This window comes from Sceloporus occidentalis, unplaced genomic scaffold (assembly GCF_023333645.1).
Source record: "Sceloporus occidentalis isolate IW3139 unplaced genomic scaffold, rSceOcc1.0.p SCAF_4, whole genome shotgun sequence".
NCBI classification, from domain to species: domain Eukaryota; kingdom Metazoa; phylum Chordata; class Lepidosauria; order Squamata; family Phrynosomatidae; genus Sceloporus; species Sceloporus occidentalis.
Genome location: NW_028316984.1, coordinates 136,867,364 through 136,881,501, shown reverse-complemented (window position 1 = coordinate 136,881,501; position 14,138 = coordinate 136,867,364). Strand labels below are relative to the sequence as shown.

The window sequence follows — 14,138 nt, the reverse complement described above, 5'->3', positions numbered from 1 at the left end:
TGTACAAGAGGTCTTTAGCTCACCGAGACGGAAGGAAATGAAGCAGGTGCTTGAGTGAAAAGCTGTCTGATGCAACACTCAGTTTCCAGAAGGGTAGAAAGAAGACCCACTTTGACATATAGGAGTGCTTCATCAATTGTTTGAGAGCCTCAGATATCCTTAGTTGGATGTCATCCCATAAGTACAATGAGGGGGAAGCCTCCATGGGGTTAGTCTGAACATAGCCACATCCATATGGAGATTTCTGCCATGCCTCATGTAGGGATCTGAGTGCTTCATAAAGTGGGAGAGGTTGCCACTGTACAGCCTGAGGAGTCCAGAAAACTACAGATGGAAGGGTCACCATGAAGTTATGTGAATAAGTGATAAGTTCACCTTTTGTTGTTCTGTGCCTCCAAACAATTTTTTTACTTAGGGTGATCCTAAGATGAACCTATCATAGGGGTTTCTTGGCAACTTTCTTCAGAGGGGTTTTGCCATTACCATCCTGAAGGTCGCCATAAGCTGGAAACAATATACAACGACAACCCAGTCAACCCATCTCTACCACTTTTCACCAACGGTCAAAAACACATGTAGTTGGACTAATGCCCATCTATCTTCTCAGGCCATGATGACGGAAAGTATTCCCAGAACCCATGACTCAACAGTGCTCTGAAAATTTCCCATAGGGCCAGCAAAGTTGGAGGATCCAGGTTTAGAATGAATGCAAGCAGTATTTCTATCAAATTGTTTTGCAGCTCTGTCATATCATTCTTCTAAGGACTTGTTGTTGTTGTTCTTGTAAATTTTATTTCTACCCCAAGATAATTAGGGAGTCAATTAGGTTTACAAATGAAAATGATTACAATGTAATTAAAACATTTACAAAGTCAACATTAAAACAGAAGTAAACTGTTATTCAAAACAACACTTTAAAATATTTTCAAAAGTTAAAACAGTGCCATTTAAAGCAGTAAAGTCTCTTGCAGCCCTTTTTATAAGAACCTTAACTTATAAAATCCTACCTGAGCTACAAAAGTCTTTGCTTGCCAAAAGAAGGACAGCAAGGACAACAACATTCTAGCCTCTCTAGAGAGGAGTTCCAAAGTCTTAGGCAGCACCAAGAAGGCCTTATCTTATGTTCCCACCAATCATACTGATAAAGTATACTGGGAGAAAATGATATGCCAGTATGAGAAACCAGCAAGAGGAGCCAGTCTGGAAATGCCATGCCAATAGAACAGAATGGAGAGATGTATGTGTGTCTTCCTGCCCTTTGCTATAGTTGTTCAAAATATAGCCAGCAAACATGTTACTGTCAGCTTGACAAGAGATGCAGAGAAAGGAATGTAGAGAGTAAGTGAGAGAAGCAAAACTACAAGGTCTAACTGGAAAACAAAAGTAGATAATAGGCACCAGAGTTTAGATGATACCTGATACAGCTTGGATGTTTTCCAAAGTTGTACAGAGTTCCTGAACCCTGGATGTCTTATTGACACCATAAGCCCTAAAATAAAACCTCTCTTCCAAAAGATACCCTCCTCAATTTCTGAGTTGCTAGGCAATGTTGGATCATTAACAGATGGTAGTATGTGAGCTGTTTAGTATAAATGCTCATGAAATGTAACCTACTAATTAGTGACACTATGGCTACACAGAGCTAGGATGCTGTGTGGTTATACTATGGGAAAGTATACACTGCATGCATGAATGTTTGTTTCTTTCCTCTGTCTTGTGGGTCATGAGGCCACTGACACCTATTTGCTGCAGTAAATACAACTACAAATTCTCCTTCCCCCTGTGTGGACACTGGCTTAATTGTACCGGGGCTACAAACTCATATTTTTATGGATATCAATACCTATGAAGGTGGTGAGACTGAAAGAACAGCCTTATCAATCTCAGGGTCCCTGCAGGATCATAAGTTGATTCCATTCCTGGACTGACCCAAAAGTATACCATCAGGTGACTGACTAAGAATGCAGTAGTGGCAGAGAAGTAAGCTTTCTCCACCCTGCATCATGGTAGGCACAGTGGTGTACGCTTGTCCTTTTTCAGTCATATTCAGACAGATATATGCCATCTGCACTCTAGCCAACATCTAGTGTCTTTCATCGCTTAGAGCTTCTCAGAAAACCAGAGAGCTTTCTGAGCTCGAGGCAACCAGACAGGACACTCCAGAGTGATCATGTTGACAGCTCTACTCATCTCATCACTGAATAGTGAAACAAGAGCATCAACATGAATGCCAGGCATGTCAGCTGGAAAATCCCCCAAACCCTGCAGGGATCTTTCAGATTCTATAAGTCTCAAGGGATATACCATCCTACTCAGTCCCCACAATGTCACAGGAGAGGTAATAATAATAATAATAATAATAATAATAATAATAATAATAATATTTGGAGTCAATGCAAATTTCACCAGGGAGTGATCCATTCATGATAATGGTGTCCCATTTATTGCCCCACCTCATTTTTGAGATCAAGTGTATTTCCAGGCATAAGTGTTAGTTGAATGGAGTACAGTACTGAGAGAGCCGCAGTTGTTTTGGTGGCCATTAAGCCCTAAAATGGTCTCACCAAGAAAGTACCATACACGAATGTTAAAATCTCCTAGGACCACTAGTGCGGGTTCTCTAACACCATACTGCTAGCTTAGCTAAAAAGGCTACTGGACAGTAAATTAGGCACTATATGTTTCATTACTGAGCCAGCAACAGATACAAATTCTCGCATCCAACTCCATCACTGACTGACATCCTGGTAAGGAAGACAGATTTTTTTTATGGATGACTGCAACATCTCACACTTCAATGATGCTTGATGCTAAACCAAATTTGGTACAAAGTAAAGCTGAGTAAAGTCTTGATCTGGAACGCTTCTTCACATAAGTCTTTATTATAACTGTCAGATCTCAGACACACACTTTCTTGTGCACACCAACTTTTCATTATATGCTTTCAGCAACAAACAGATTCTGCTCATCAAAATTACCCACAAAGTGGGTAATAATTTGAGGTATGCTTTTCTCATCTCACTGAGCTCTGGAGCAAGCAGGGGCAGAGAGGGGCAGAGAGGGGCTGGAGATTAAAAAAGGCCCAAAATGCAGCCAGTAGCCATGTTGCCTGAGGCAATTTGGGAATTGTAGTCTCAAAAATAATTTTTCCAATCTCTACTTCGATCAACACCTAAAAATTATAACTGGGATTATAAAATAGGAATTAAAATAAGGTTGAAATTTTAACCGTACTCCCTTCAAAAGTTAAATACAGTTTGGCCTTTACACATCCACACCCAACATTTTTTTCTGTATATAGTTCTATCTAGGATAACTTGTCTGCCTTGTAAATTTGAACCTCAAAAACAGATGTCAAATAGGATTTCTACTGAAGGGGTGGGAAGATTTGGTTGTGCTGCACAGGTCTCTTCTCTTCTCAATAACTATCATGTGCAGAATTACACAGGCTCTATCATTATTCAATCATGATTAAAATTATTCAAAGCACAGTATAAAGAGTAAAATACAGGGATCCTTCCTAACGTGAATGTAAGCACACTTCAATTAGAATTCTGTCTCTATTGGTGCATAGCTTAGATTACTTTTGTATTTAATTTAGATGTTTTCAAAAAATAATAATAAAAAACAGCTCTTCATACACTCCACATCCTAGAATCATAGAATTGTAGAGTTGGAAGAGACCACAAGGGCCATCCAGTCCAACCCCCTGCCATGCAGGAACTCTCAATCAAAGCATCCCCGACAGTTGGCATTAAGCCTCTGTTTAAAGACCTCTAAGGAAGGAGACTCCACTATACTCAGAGGGAGTGTATTCCACTGTCAAACAGCCCTTACTGTCAGGAGGTTCCTCCTAATGTTGAGGTGGAATCTCTTTTCCTGCAGTTTGCACCGATCTCTGGAGCAGCAGAAAACAAGCTTGCTCCCTCCTTAATATGACATCCCTTCAAATATTTAAACAGGGCTATCATATCACCTCTTAACCTTCTCTTATCCAGCCTAAACATCCCCAGCTCCCTAAATCGTTCCTCATAGGGCAAGGTTTCCAGGCCATTCACCAATTTAGTCACCCTCCTTTGGACACACTCCAGTTTCTCAATGTCCTTTTTGAATTGTGGTGCCCAGAACTGGGCACAGTATTCCAGATGGGGCCTGATCAAAGCAGAATAGAGTAGCACTATTACTTCCCTTGATCCAGACGCTATATTTTTATTGATGCAACTTAAAATTGCATTGATCAGATTATCTTTCTTCTTAAGAAGGAACCACTTAGTAATATAGAAAGACAGCTGTTATTCATGTTATTTTAGTTTGTATTTGCAACCCAACATCTTCCACTTGCACATCATTTTGAAGCCACAACACAAGATGCAGGGAATAAATTCCATGTGTTTGTACTAAGTGCATATATCACTTTTTAACACTGGAAAATTTCTCCTCTTTTGTAGATTTCAAGAGAAGAGTTGTTATTATGATATTCCATCCCTACAACCTTGCTACCAGAGATTCATAGTTGATTATTTCCTTGTTTTTGTTTTGTTTTCTCACAACAAACTCGTGTCCACCTGGATAAGCAGCATGAACTGGCAGCCAGTGGTTTTAATAAGCTTTGGCATCCTTTCAAGAATATCTTTAATGCAAGCTTCAGGCAAACAGTGCAGCTCCTCGGATGCTGAAACAGGTCAGCAAACAAATCCCTTGGTGCCTATCAAAGTACATTCCCAACCACAACAATTCTTGTGTTTTGTTAGAGAGTAGGTATGTCTGTTATTCTAAGCATTTATCAATGCTTTCTACCCAGATAGCACTTGTGGGATGGTTGGTCTGTGCAACATGTTCTCTCTCCATTACTTCACTATGATCAGACTCCCTTGTTTTCAAATGAGCAATACCAGCATCCAGTTCTAATTTAAATATTAATTTATGATTTTAAACAACAAAAATGCAACAACCAATATTAATCCCCATTGCAGTACTTAATTAGAGAGAACAATGTAAATTCTACTTCCCATACATGTGAGTTTCTTGAAAAAACATGACACAGAGGAGTACTTCAGTTTTACTGCTACTTCAAACACTGGATAATTCTAAACCAATCACTCAGATCCAGGTTTTAGGTACAGTGATTCACAGGCACTGGCCTTGAGCCAGAGACACAATCTGGAAGGCTGCAAAAATACTACAGATTGGGAGAAATTTCATTCAGTTCTCAATAGTCAATAGTCAAACTCAAACACATCAGTGATTATTCACACTTCAGAATTTTGTGATGTATTTCTTCAAGAACATAAAACAATAATAGAATCACAGATTTGGAAGGGGCCACAAGGGCCATCTACTCCAGTCCCCTGCCATGCAGGAATATACAGCTAAGTACTCCTGAAATATGCCCATCCAGCCTCTGTTTAAAGACCTCCACAGATGAAGACTCCATATCCTCCAAGGCAATCTATTCCATTGTCAACAGTTCTGAGAGTTAAAAAAATCTTGCTAATATTTAGGTGAAATCTCTTTTCTTGTAATTTCAACCCATTGTTCTGTGTTTTAGTCTCTGGAGCAGCAGAAAACAAGCTTGTCTTCTACAGGATATCCCTTCAAATATTTAAAAGATAGCTATCATATCACCTCTCAGTCTTCTCCTCTTCAAGCTAAACATACTAACTCATTCCTCATATATGACTTGGTTTCCAGACCTTTGACCATCCTACTTGCCCTTCTCTGAATACCTTCCAACTTGGCAATATCCCTCTTGAACTGTGTTGCCTAGAAGTGGACAAAGTATTCCTGGCGAGGTCTGACTCCTTCACATGTGGCTTTTAAACTGCAATTCCCAAAGGAATAGGGTTGCCATTTGTCCCGAAAAACTGGGAAAGTCCCAGTTTTAAGGCTTGTAAAAATGTCCCAGCCAGTTGCAGCTGCATGTCCCGGTTTCCAATGATGTTAAGGTAGCTGAGTGGGGCTCTGGACTCTGGCCCCATTGCACAGGGCATTGAGGGAGCAATGGCTGCCGCTCCCAGTAGCTTCTACTTCCCAGAGGGCCCTTGGATGGAAAGCGGATGTGATTGGGGGAGTGGCTGCAGGGAGCGGGCTTCCAGCTCCTCCCCACTGGCCAGGAGGAGCTTTTGAGCCTTGTCCAACCTGAAATTATTACTTACACACACACACACACACACACACACACACACACATTGGGCACACTCCCTCAGCCTCAGGGGATGGCTATGGCAACCCCCCTCTGAAGAAACTGGCCCCTTTCCTCTTCCTTACTTCTGGCACAGTTTGCTTATCCAAACTTGAATATATTATACACACACACTCTCTCTCTCCTTTTGCCTGCCCCACACAAGTACCACCTTGAATCAAGCCTCCTCCTTTCCCTTGAATCCAGGGGCGACCAGATGTCCTCCTTTACCAGGACATGTCCTGTGTTTCACAAGGTGAGCAGATATCCTAACTGCCAAGGAGGACAAGACACTGCAAAATGGAGGACATTCAAGAAGCAGGGAGGACACAACCAAAAAAATGCTGAACACACTCCTAGAAATGTAAATTCATGCTTCTTAGCCATGCTCCAAAAAAAAGGGAGAACCTTTGTGAATTTCTCCTAGACAGAAGGCTGAAATGCAGAGAATGTCCTGGAAAAGGAGGATGCCTGGTCCCCCTGTATATTTTCACCTTCTGTCCAGGAGGACAGAAGCATGGCTGAGAAGCATGAATTTATATTAATGTTTTTGACTTCTAGTTGGTCATGTCCTCCATTTTTCTTGAATGTCCTACATTTTGTCCCGGTTTTATGGAAGAGAATTAGGACCACTTTACATGGGAAGGAAGTGGTATCGGAAATGGTGATCACACAATGCCACTTCTCTCCCGTAGCTTCCTCTTCCCTTTCCCATCCCTTTTCATTCATGGGTGAAATCCATGAATGGACTGCCAATCGTGCAATGCCCTGGGTGCAGAAAGCCATTCCTGAGCCATTCGCAGAATTGGCAGTCACTGCCCCTCCAGCTCCCTTTCTCTTCTCCCCCTCACTTTTTAACCCCCCCCCCCCCATTTTTTGCACAATTTCAAGCTCTAAAGCCTCAAAATTAAAAAAAATCATTTTAAATAGCTTATCACACCTGCAGAACTCAGTAATTACATGAAAAAAGTTGGAAAAATTAAAAACTCTAAAGGCATGCTAGGTAAGGAATAACGGAGGGAGAGCAGGGTTGAGGGAGAGGACAGGAAGACAGCACAATGGGGGCAGCAGCCCTGGTTGCACGAACAGAAGAAGAGAGGTGGTGACAGCTCCAAAATTGATATTCTGTCATTTTATTTTGGCTTGCAGTACTGCAGCCCAAAAAGGGCTGGTGTGATAATGTCCTAAGATTCCTACATCTTTTTCACATGTACTGCTTTCAAGCCAGGTGTTACCTATTCTATATTTGTGCTTTTCATTTTTCCTGCCTAGATGCAGGACTTTATGCCTATCCCTCTTGAAATTCATTTTGTTAGTTTAGGTCCAGCTCTCCAATATGTCAAGGTCATTTTGAATTTTGTTGCTGTACTTAGGGGGGAAAGCGTATCAGCTTTCCCACCTAATTTGCTGTCATCTAAAAATCTAATAAGTGTGTCTTTTATTCCATCAACTAAGTAATTTATAAAGATGTTAAACAACATCAGTCCCAGGACAGAACCCTAAGGCACGCCACTTGTCAAATCTCGCCAGGATAAAGAACAACCATTAGTGAATATTCTCTGGGTTTAGTCTGTCAACCAGTTACAGATTCACCTAACTCCATGATGGCAACCCTATGGCACGTGTGCCAAAAGTGGCACACAACGCCATTTCACCTGACATCTGGCGGGGAGGAGGAGGAACAAGCACATGCACACTCGTGGCTCCTCCTCCTGGACCTTTCCCGGCCTTCAGCTGTCTCTCAGAGATAGCTGGGGACCATGAAGTGTTAGGGGAGAAACGTGGGGGAAGGTGCGCACCATAGTTCCTCCTCCTGGACCTTTCCCAGCCTTCAGCTGTCTCTTCGGAGACAGCTGGAGTCCGCAGAGAGAAAGGTCCTGCCCTGGAAGTCCCACCCCTGGAGGGTGGAAGTCCTACCCACTGTAACACCCAGTGCCAAAAAAATATATTAATTGGGGCACGCGGCCCCGGAATGGTTCCCCATCACAGACCTAACTGTAACACAGTCTAGCCCACAGTTCAGTTTGCCTGCAACAATATCATGAGACAACCTGTAAAAAAAATCAGATATAAACTACATCAACAGCAATCCTCTGATTTTCCAAGCTCAACTCTATCAAAGAACGAGATATGATTAGTCTGCCATGACTTGTTTTTGAGGAAACACAGCATTCTTTTCATTTTTATAAGGGGGGGACGGGAGCGCTCACAAACATACATATGTAAGTTAAAACTATACAAACCAGCATTATACAAACTTTAAAATGTTTATTACACAAAACTGCATACAGAAATATGCATATTAGAAAGATGAGCATTTGCAAGATGACTTTTAAAAATTCAGACTGGTGGAGAAAGTCAGGGTTGGGGAAAATGCAAAACTTGGAGAACCAACACTAAGAAGACTCATCTATCCCTATTTAATATAATAAAGAACCCTTGTGCAATAGCCACTAGACTATATGTCACTTTGGGCATTTTATGTTTTGCTCTGTCAACTACAGAACAGTAAAGCTACTGCTTGCACTAGGGTAGTCAATAGCTTAAGTTACTGTAATATGAATATATAAATAAAATATAGCTATGTATACATAAAGTTGCAGACTGATGAAGGTGAACAAATCTAATTTCTAGTAATGACGATGAACATTCATGGCAGCAACTTTACCTTGAAATAAATGTAATTCAACCAATATTTTACATAGCAAATTCCACCCCATGGCAAATAAAACAAATGTCAAAGCTAAGCAAGTAAAGGGATCTGAAAATAGGGAAGACTTTTCCTATTCATTAATCAATCTACTTTTCGAAGTAACTTTTATGCTGAAATATAAGTGAAAAGCAAGTGAATGCGATTACTACCATTTACCACATGCAGAGCTGTCAAGTGATTAATCACTTTAAAGTTCTTTAATAATTTCTTTCTAACCAATTACATCTGCATATTATCAAAACTCTTGCATAGATGCCTTTTTGAGATACTGCAGGAAATGTAAGATAGCTTTTACTTAACATCAGAGAGAAAAAATATATTTTCTCCATTCATGGAATCTTTAAAATGTGCCCCTTTACAAACCCTGGTTACATTTTGCTATCACAAATTAGCCAAAGTGTTAAGTTGAATGATCAGGAGATAAAGACATGCAGCCTTAAACATGTGTCCTTTTTCTTTTAGTATCAATAACATGGATGTTACAAGTTGTTTTTAAGTATACAACAGGCACAACAAAATGCAAAGTAAGTGACAGGGAGCAACGTCTTCTGCTCTATTCTGATTTATCAAACAATAACACAGAAGAGGTATTTTTGAAGAGTGGGCCCCTGGGATTTACCTTACAAAATATACATAATTCCAGTATTTGAAGTGAAAAAAATGTACTGTATAAACTCATGTATAAGTCTAAAAATTTAGGTCAAAATTGATCCAAAAAACATGAGTCGACCTAGCCATGGGTCAATGCAAGTACTGTGCTTCAACACTTTTTAAAAACAGAACCATTCCCTGATGAAAGGCAAGAATATAATCTGTACAGGAAACACTGAACACCTTTATTCTCTCATTCATCCAGCCTTTAGTATGAGCAAAAACAGTTATGCTTGTTGGAATTTTGTACGTTATTTGGCATTGTTTTCCTTTGCTTCATCCTTTACATCATTTGTTAGATGTCCCTCAGTTTTACCCTTGACTTATCCATGGGTCATATCAAAATCCATAATTTTGATCCCAAAACCTGCCCTTGACTTATACATGAGGTCAACTCATAGTCGAGTATATATGACAATCACTAGGAAATATTAGTAAAACACTTTATTTCTATAATATTAATTCCCCTGGCATAGTTCTTAAGTGCTCTTAAATAAATTTTGTTTCTATTTATTTAATTATATGAATGAAAGGATTATTTTATTTATTTGTTTGTTTGTTTGTTTGAATCTAACTTGCCATGATAGATTCACCTTAGAGTTGCCTTAAGTTGGAAATGAGTGAAGGCACACAACAAATGCAGTCATAATCATTTTTTTAACTGGTCATGTTTTGAGTCCAAAACACACTGCAGAAATAATCCAGTTTGAGACCGCTTTAACTGCCTTGCCTCAGTGCTAGGGAATCCTGGGAACTATAGTTGTTGTGGCAGCAGAGCTCTCTGACAGAGAAAGCTAAATATCTCACATTTACAGTTCCCAGAATTCCTTAGTATTGAGCTAGGGCAGTTAAAGTGGTCTCAAACTGGTTTACTGTTGCAGTGTGTTTTGGATGTTAAAGACTAATTGATGTTGCTTGAGATTCATAGAGCAAGATTCATAATCTTTTTAATTATGTGAGTATAGAAAAGCTTATGAAAGAGATTATGATCATTATACTTTTTACTACCATATTATATTGGAAGCATAGCTCAACCAATACAGATATAGGGATAGAAGAGTTAGTAGAAGACGACTAATGTATTTTGTTAGTCATTAATAGGCTAAAAAGCTTAATTCAATTGCATTCACTTGGGGGGAGGTTTTTAATTATTACACTCATGTTAAATTGCCATTTAAATTTAAGTTGAAAGAAGCTGAATGTCATGCATGATTTTACCCATCCCTGCTGCCCCCATGCCTGCTTTGAGTTTAGAAGAGAAGGACACAGTTCCACAAATCTTTGAAAACTTGATTTTGCAACCATCCCACTAAAATCTCTTCTATTGTTTCTCCTTTCTCCTTTCTGTATAATTCACCTCTGAAGTAATCCTACTTCAAATGCTGGTTCCCACCCACACAGATCCAATCAAAGGGTTAAAAGCTTCAAAACTCAGTTGCAAAACTCAGATTATGAGTCTCTATGGCATGCAGTGCCTACTGTAAAAGACCACCTGTCTAAGTGGTTTGGATCTTGTTAGCTAGACTATGTGATTCACCAAATCTCAGAGACTAAGAAGGAACAAGTACTGCAATTTTACAAAAATTCAAAGTAAAGATGGAAAATACAAACTTTGTTGGGTCTTTATCATTGTCTCTCATTTAGTTAATTAATAATTTAACCCTGGAATTAAGTGAATACAGAAATCCAATTTAAGTGAATCACTTTAAATTTTAACAACAAACATAATCCATTAGAAAAAAAATCCAATTCAATTGATTTTGACCAATTAGTTCCTATCTCCATACAGATTTTACTTCATATGCTGGGCCCTTGGTATCCACTGGATACCTGCCTTGGATACCAAATCCGGGGATGTTCAAGTCCCATTTAATAGAATGGATAATAAAATGATGTCCTTTATATAAAATGGCAAAATTAAAGTTTAGGTTTTTTTTTAATTTATAGATATTTTTTACTGTCTTCAAGCTGTGGAGGCTTGAAGCCGTGGATAAAGAATCCATGGTAACAGAAGGCTGACTGACTACTACATAACTGTTCTATGCCACATAACTATTTGTAGCACATGTCTGATTTAAATTTCAGCTCAACCACGGACTTAGTAAGTATCCTTAGAATATCCCTTTTTAAGGTCTCTGTGCCCCCATGTCTAATAAAGCAATAAGGCTGCCCTATAAAATTGTTGTAATGGTTACTGAAAATAAGATGTACAAAGATAAACAATTAGCAAAACTGCTATGGTTCACAAATTAACTTCCTGTGAGTAAAGGTCTGCTCACAGGGTATCTCCACTGGCAGAAGCTGCAGAAATAATTTTTGCTGATACCCTGTGGAATATCATGGGGGGGGGGGGGGTGGTGGTGGTGGAGTGGGTTGCAGGGGAAATTGAAGACAAAACACTCTGTCTTCCTTTTTATAACAGCAGGAGTCTCTGGTGGATGAGACTCTTCCCTGAATGGAATAGGCGTCGGTATCCAAATCTGTATAAATGACTGTTTTTATTCACTTTTGTATAGAAATTATAATTATAATTATAGAAAAGTCAAGTTGATTAAATATTTCAGTCGCACATAAATTTTGGCAATGTCAATAAAGCTACACTTTTGTTTTGGTGTAAGCATACAATTATAATCCATTTTTAAGAATCACCCACAAATTTTAAAGTAAAATTAATGTTCCTTAAGACTCATAAAGTCAGATTAATATTCCTCTAGCTCTCTTTTCTTATCATGATGGTTACTTCAGCAATACTTTTAAATCACACTTTTTTACACTGGTAGTCAAGTAAAGCATTTCACTGATAACATATGCAACACTCAATACCCTTCAGCTCATGAAAGGACACATGATCACTATTGTGGCATATAAACACAAAATCACTAGTCCACAAGAATTTTACATCACCTGCATGTTAGATTTTCACCCAGAAATAGAAAAAAGAACTAACTCTTCCATCTGACAGGTTTCAGACCTTTAGAGCAGAATAAGCATCTCTTCCAATGTACACCAGGCGATTATAATTTGTCAAGAGGATTTTCTACTGTATCCTGCCACACTGGGAACCTGACAGATAAGAGACCTGAAAGAAGTCATTCTTGACTCTCATATTCCGATTAATGAAAAACCTGTCCCAAGAGGCTAAATTGCCACCCAATGATCTTATTCCAATGGTAAAGACTTGGCTATATTAATCATATTATTATTTATTATTATTACTACTCACCCATCTCTTCCTATGAATCAAGCCAGAGAACATCAACAGATAACATCTGTTAAAACATACAGCATCAATTTAAAAGAACATATAAGACCAATATATATTTACATATTAAAACAGTTAGTCCATAGTTTAAAATTCATAATTTAGCATTCACAATTTAACGTTATCTGGATAGGGCTGCCAGAAGAGGCTGGTCTTTAATGATATTTTAAATTCAGACAGTGTAATCAGCTGTCAAATGTCTGCCAACAGGTCATTAGTCATGTTTTAGTTCTTAGTGACTATAACTTGTATCCAACTAATTTATACTACACTATATAATCAACTCACTATTATTAAGTGTACTCCACCTTTACATTCATTGACATATTCGGCAGTTCAGAAACATTTCAATTATTTTATTGATTAATTAAATATTTCTGTGCATGGTTACTAGAAAGCAATTCTTACCATAGGCAACCTGACAAGTACCCTTCAGCTGAACAGTGGGAAAGAAGAAGGTTATTATCACCTGAGAAGGGCAGAAATCAGCTAAGGGCCAGTATGTCATACACACACCTATATGTGATTTACAGCCTCAACAGTAATTGTTTGTTCCCATCAATAAGGACCTAAAATACCATCTTCATCTTTAAATAAAATAAAGATAATATAATGATCATGTCAAGCTAAATTTATTTAGATCCTCCATGATCATTATTGTTGTTTTCTTTATGTTCAGCAACCTTTTCACTTTCTTCGCTGACCCTCTTCAGTAATTATCCCAAGTCTGTGATATTTTTGTTAGTAATATGGTGTTGTCCACATATTTAAGATTTTTGATGTTCCATCCTCCTACCTTCACTCCTCTTCATCTGAGTCTAAACATGCTCTTCTTATGATATTCACTGTATACAACTTGAACAGACAGGGTGATAAAAATGCATCCTTGCTTGACCCCTTTGCAAACTGGGAACCATTCTGTTTCTTCCAGTTTTGTTCTGACAAGAGCCTTGTGTCCTAAGTACAGATTTTTCATCAGGGCTGTCAGATGTAGTGCACTCCCATGACCTTAAGAGCCATCCGTAGCTTTTCATGATCTATACAGTCAAACACTTTGCTGTAATCTTTAAAGCACTTGGAGATTTTTTATGGAATTCCTTTGAATGCTCCATTAACCATGTTTGCAGTGTCATCCCTAGTGTCCCTTCCTTTCCAGAACCCCAACTACATCTCTGGGATTTCTCTCTCCATGTATCGTTGGAGTCTATTCTGCAGAATTTGAAGCATAATTTTGCTAGCATGGGAGTAACTGCTGCAGTCTTTTGTGTTTCCTTTTTTGTGGATGAGGGTGTATATTGATCATTATCAGTCGGTTAGTCATCATTTTGTTT

At 38.8% G+C, this 14,138-nt stretch overlaps 1 protein-coding gene across 14 annotated transcripts in view; it reads right to left on the bottom strand.

The window, feature by feature from the left end:
- GPHN (gephyrin) overlaps positions 1 to 14,138 on the bottom strand; it is a 411,497-nt gene that overhangs the window by 386,636 nt on the left and 10,723 nt on the right. The window contains exon 2 of one of the 14 annotated variants that reach the window (XM_089521680.1): positions 12,769 to 12,814. The exons of the other annotated variants lie outside the window; for them this stretch is intronic. Coding sequence (XP_089377806.1) covers positions 12,769 to 12,772 — 4 coding nt within the window. The 5' untranslated portion in view covers positions 12,773 to 12,814. The remainder of the gene's footprint in view (positions 1 to 12,768; positions 12,815 to 14,138) is intronic. 14 annotated transcript variants of the gene reach the window in all.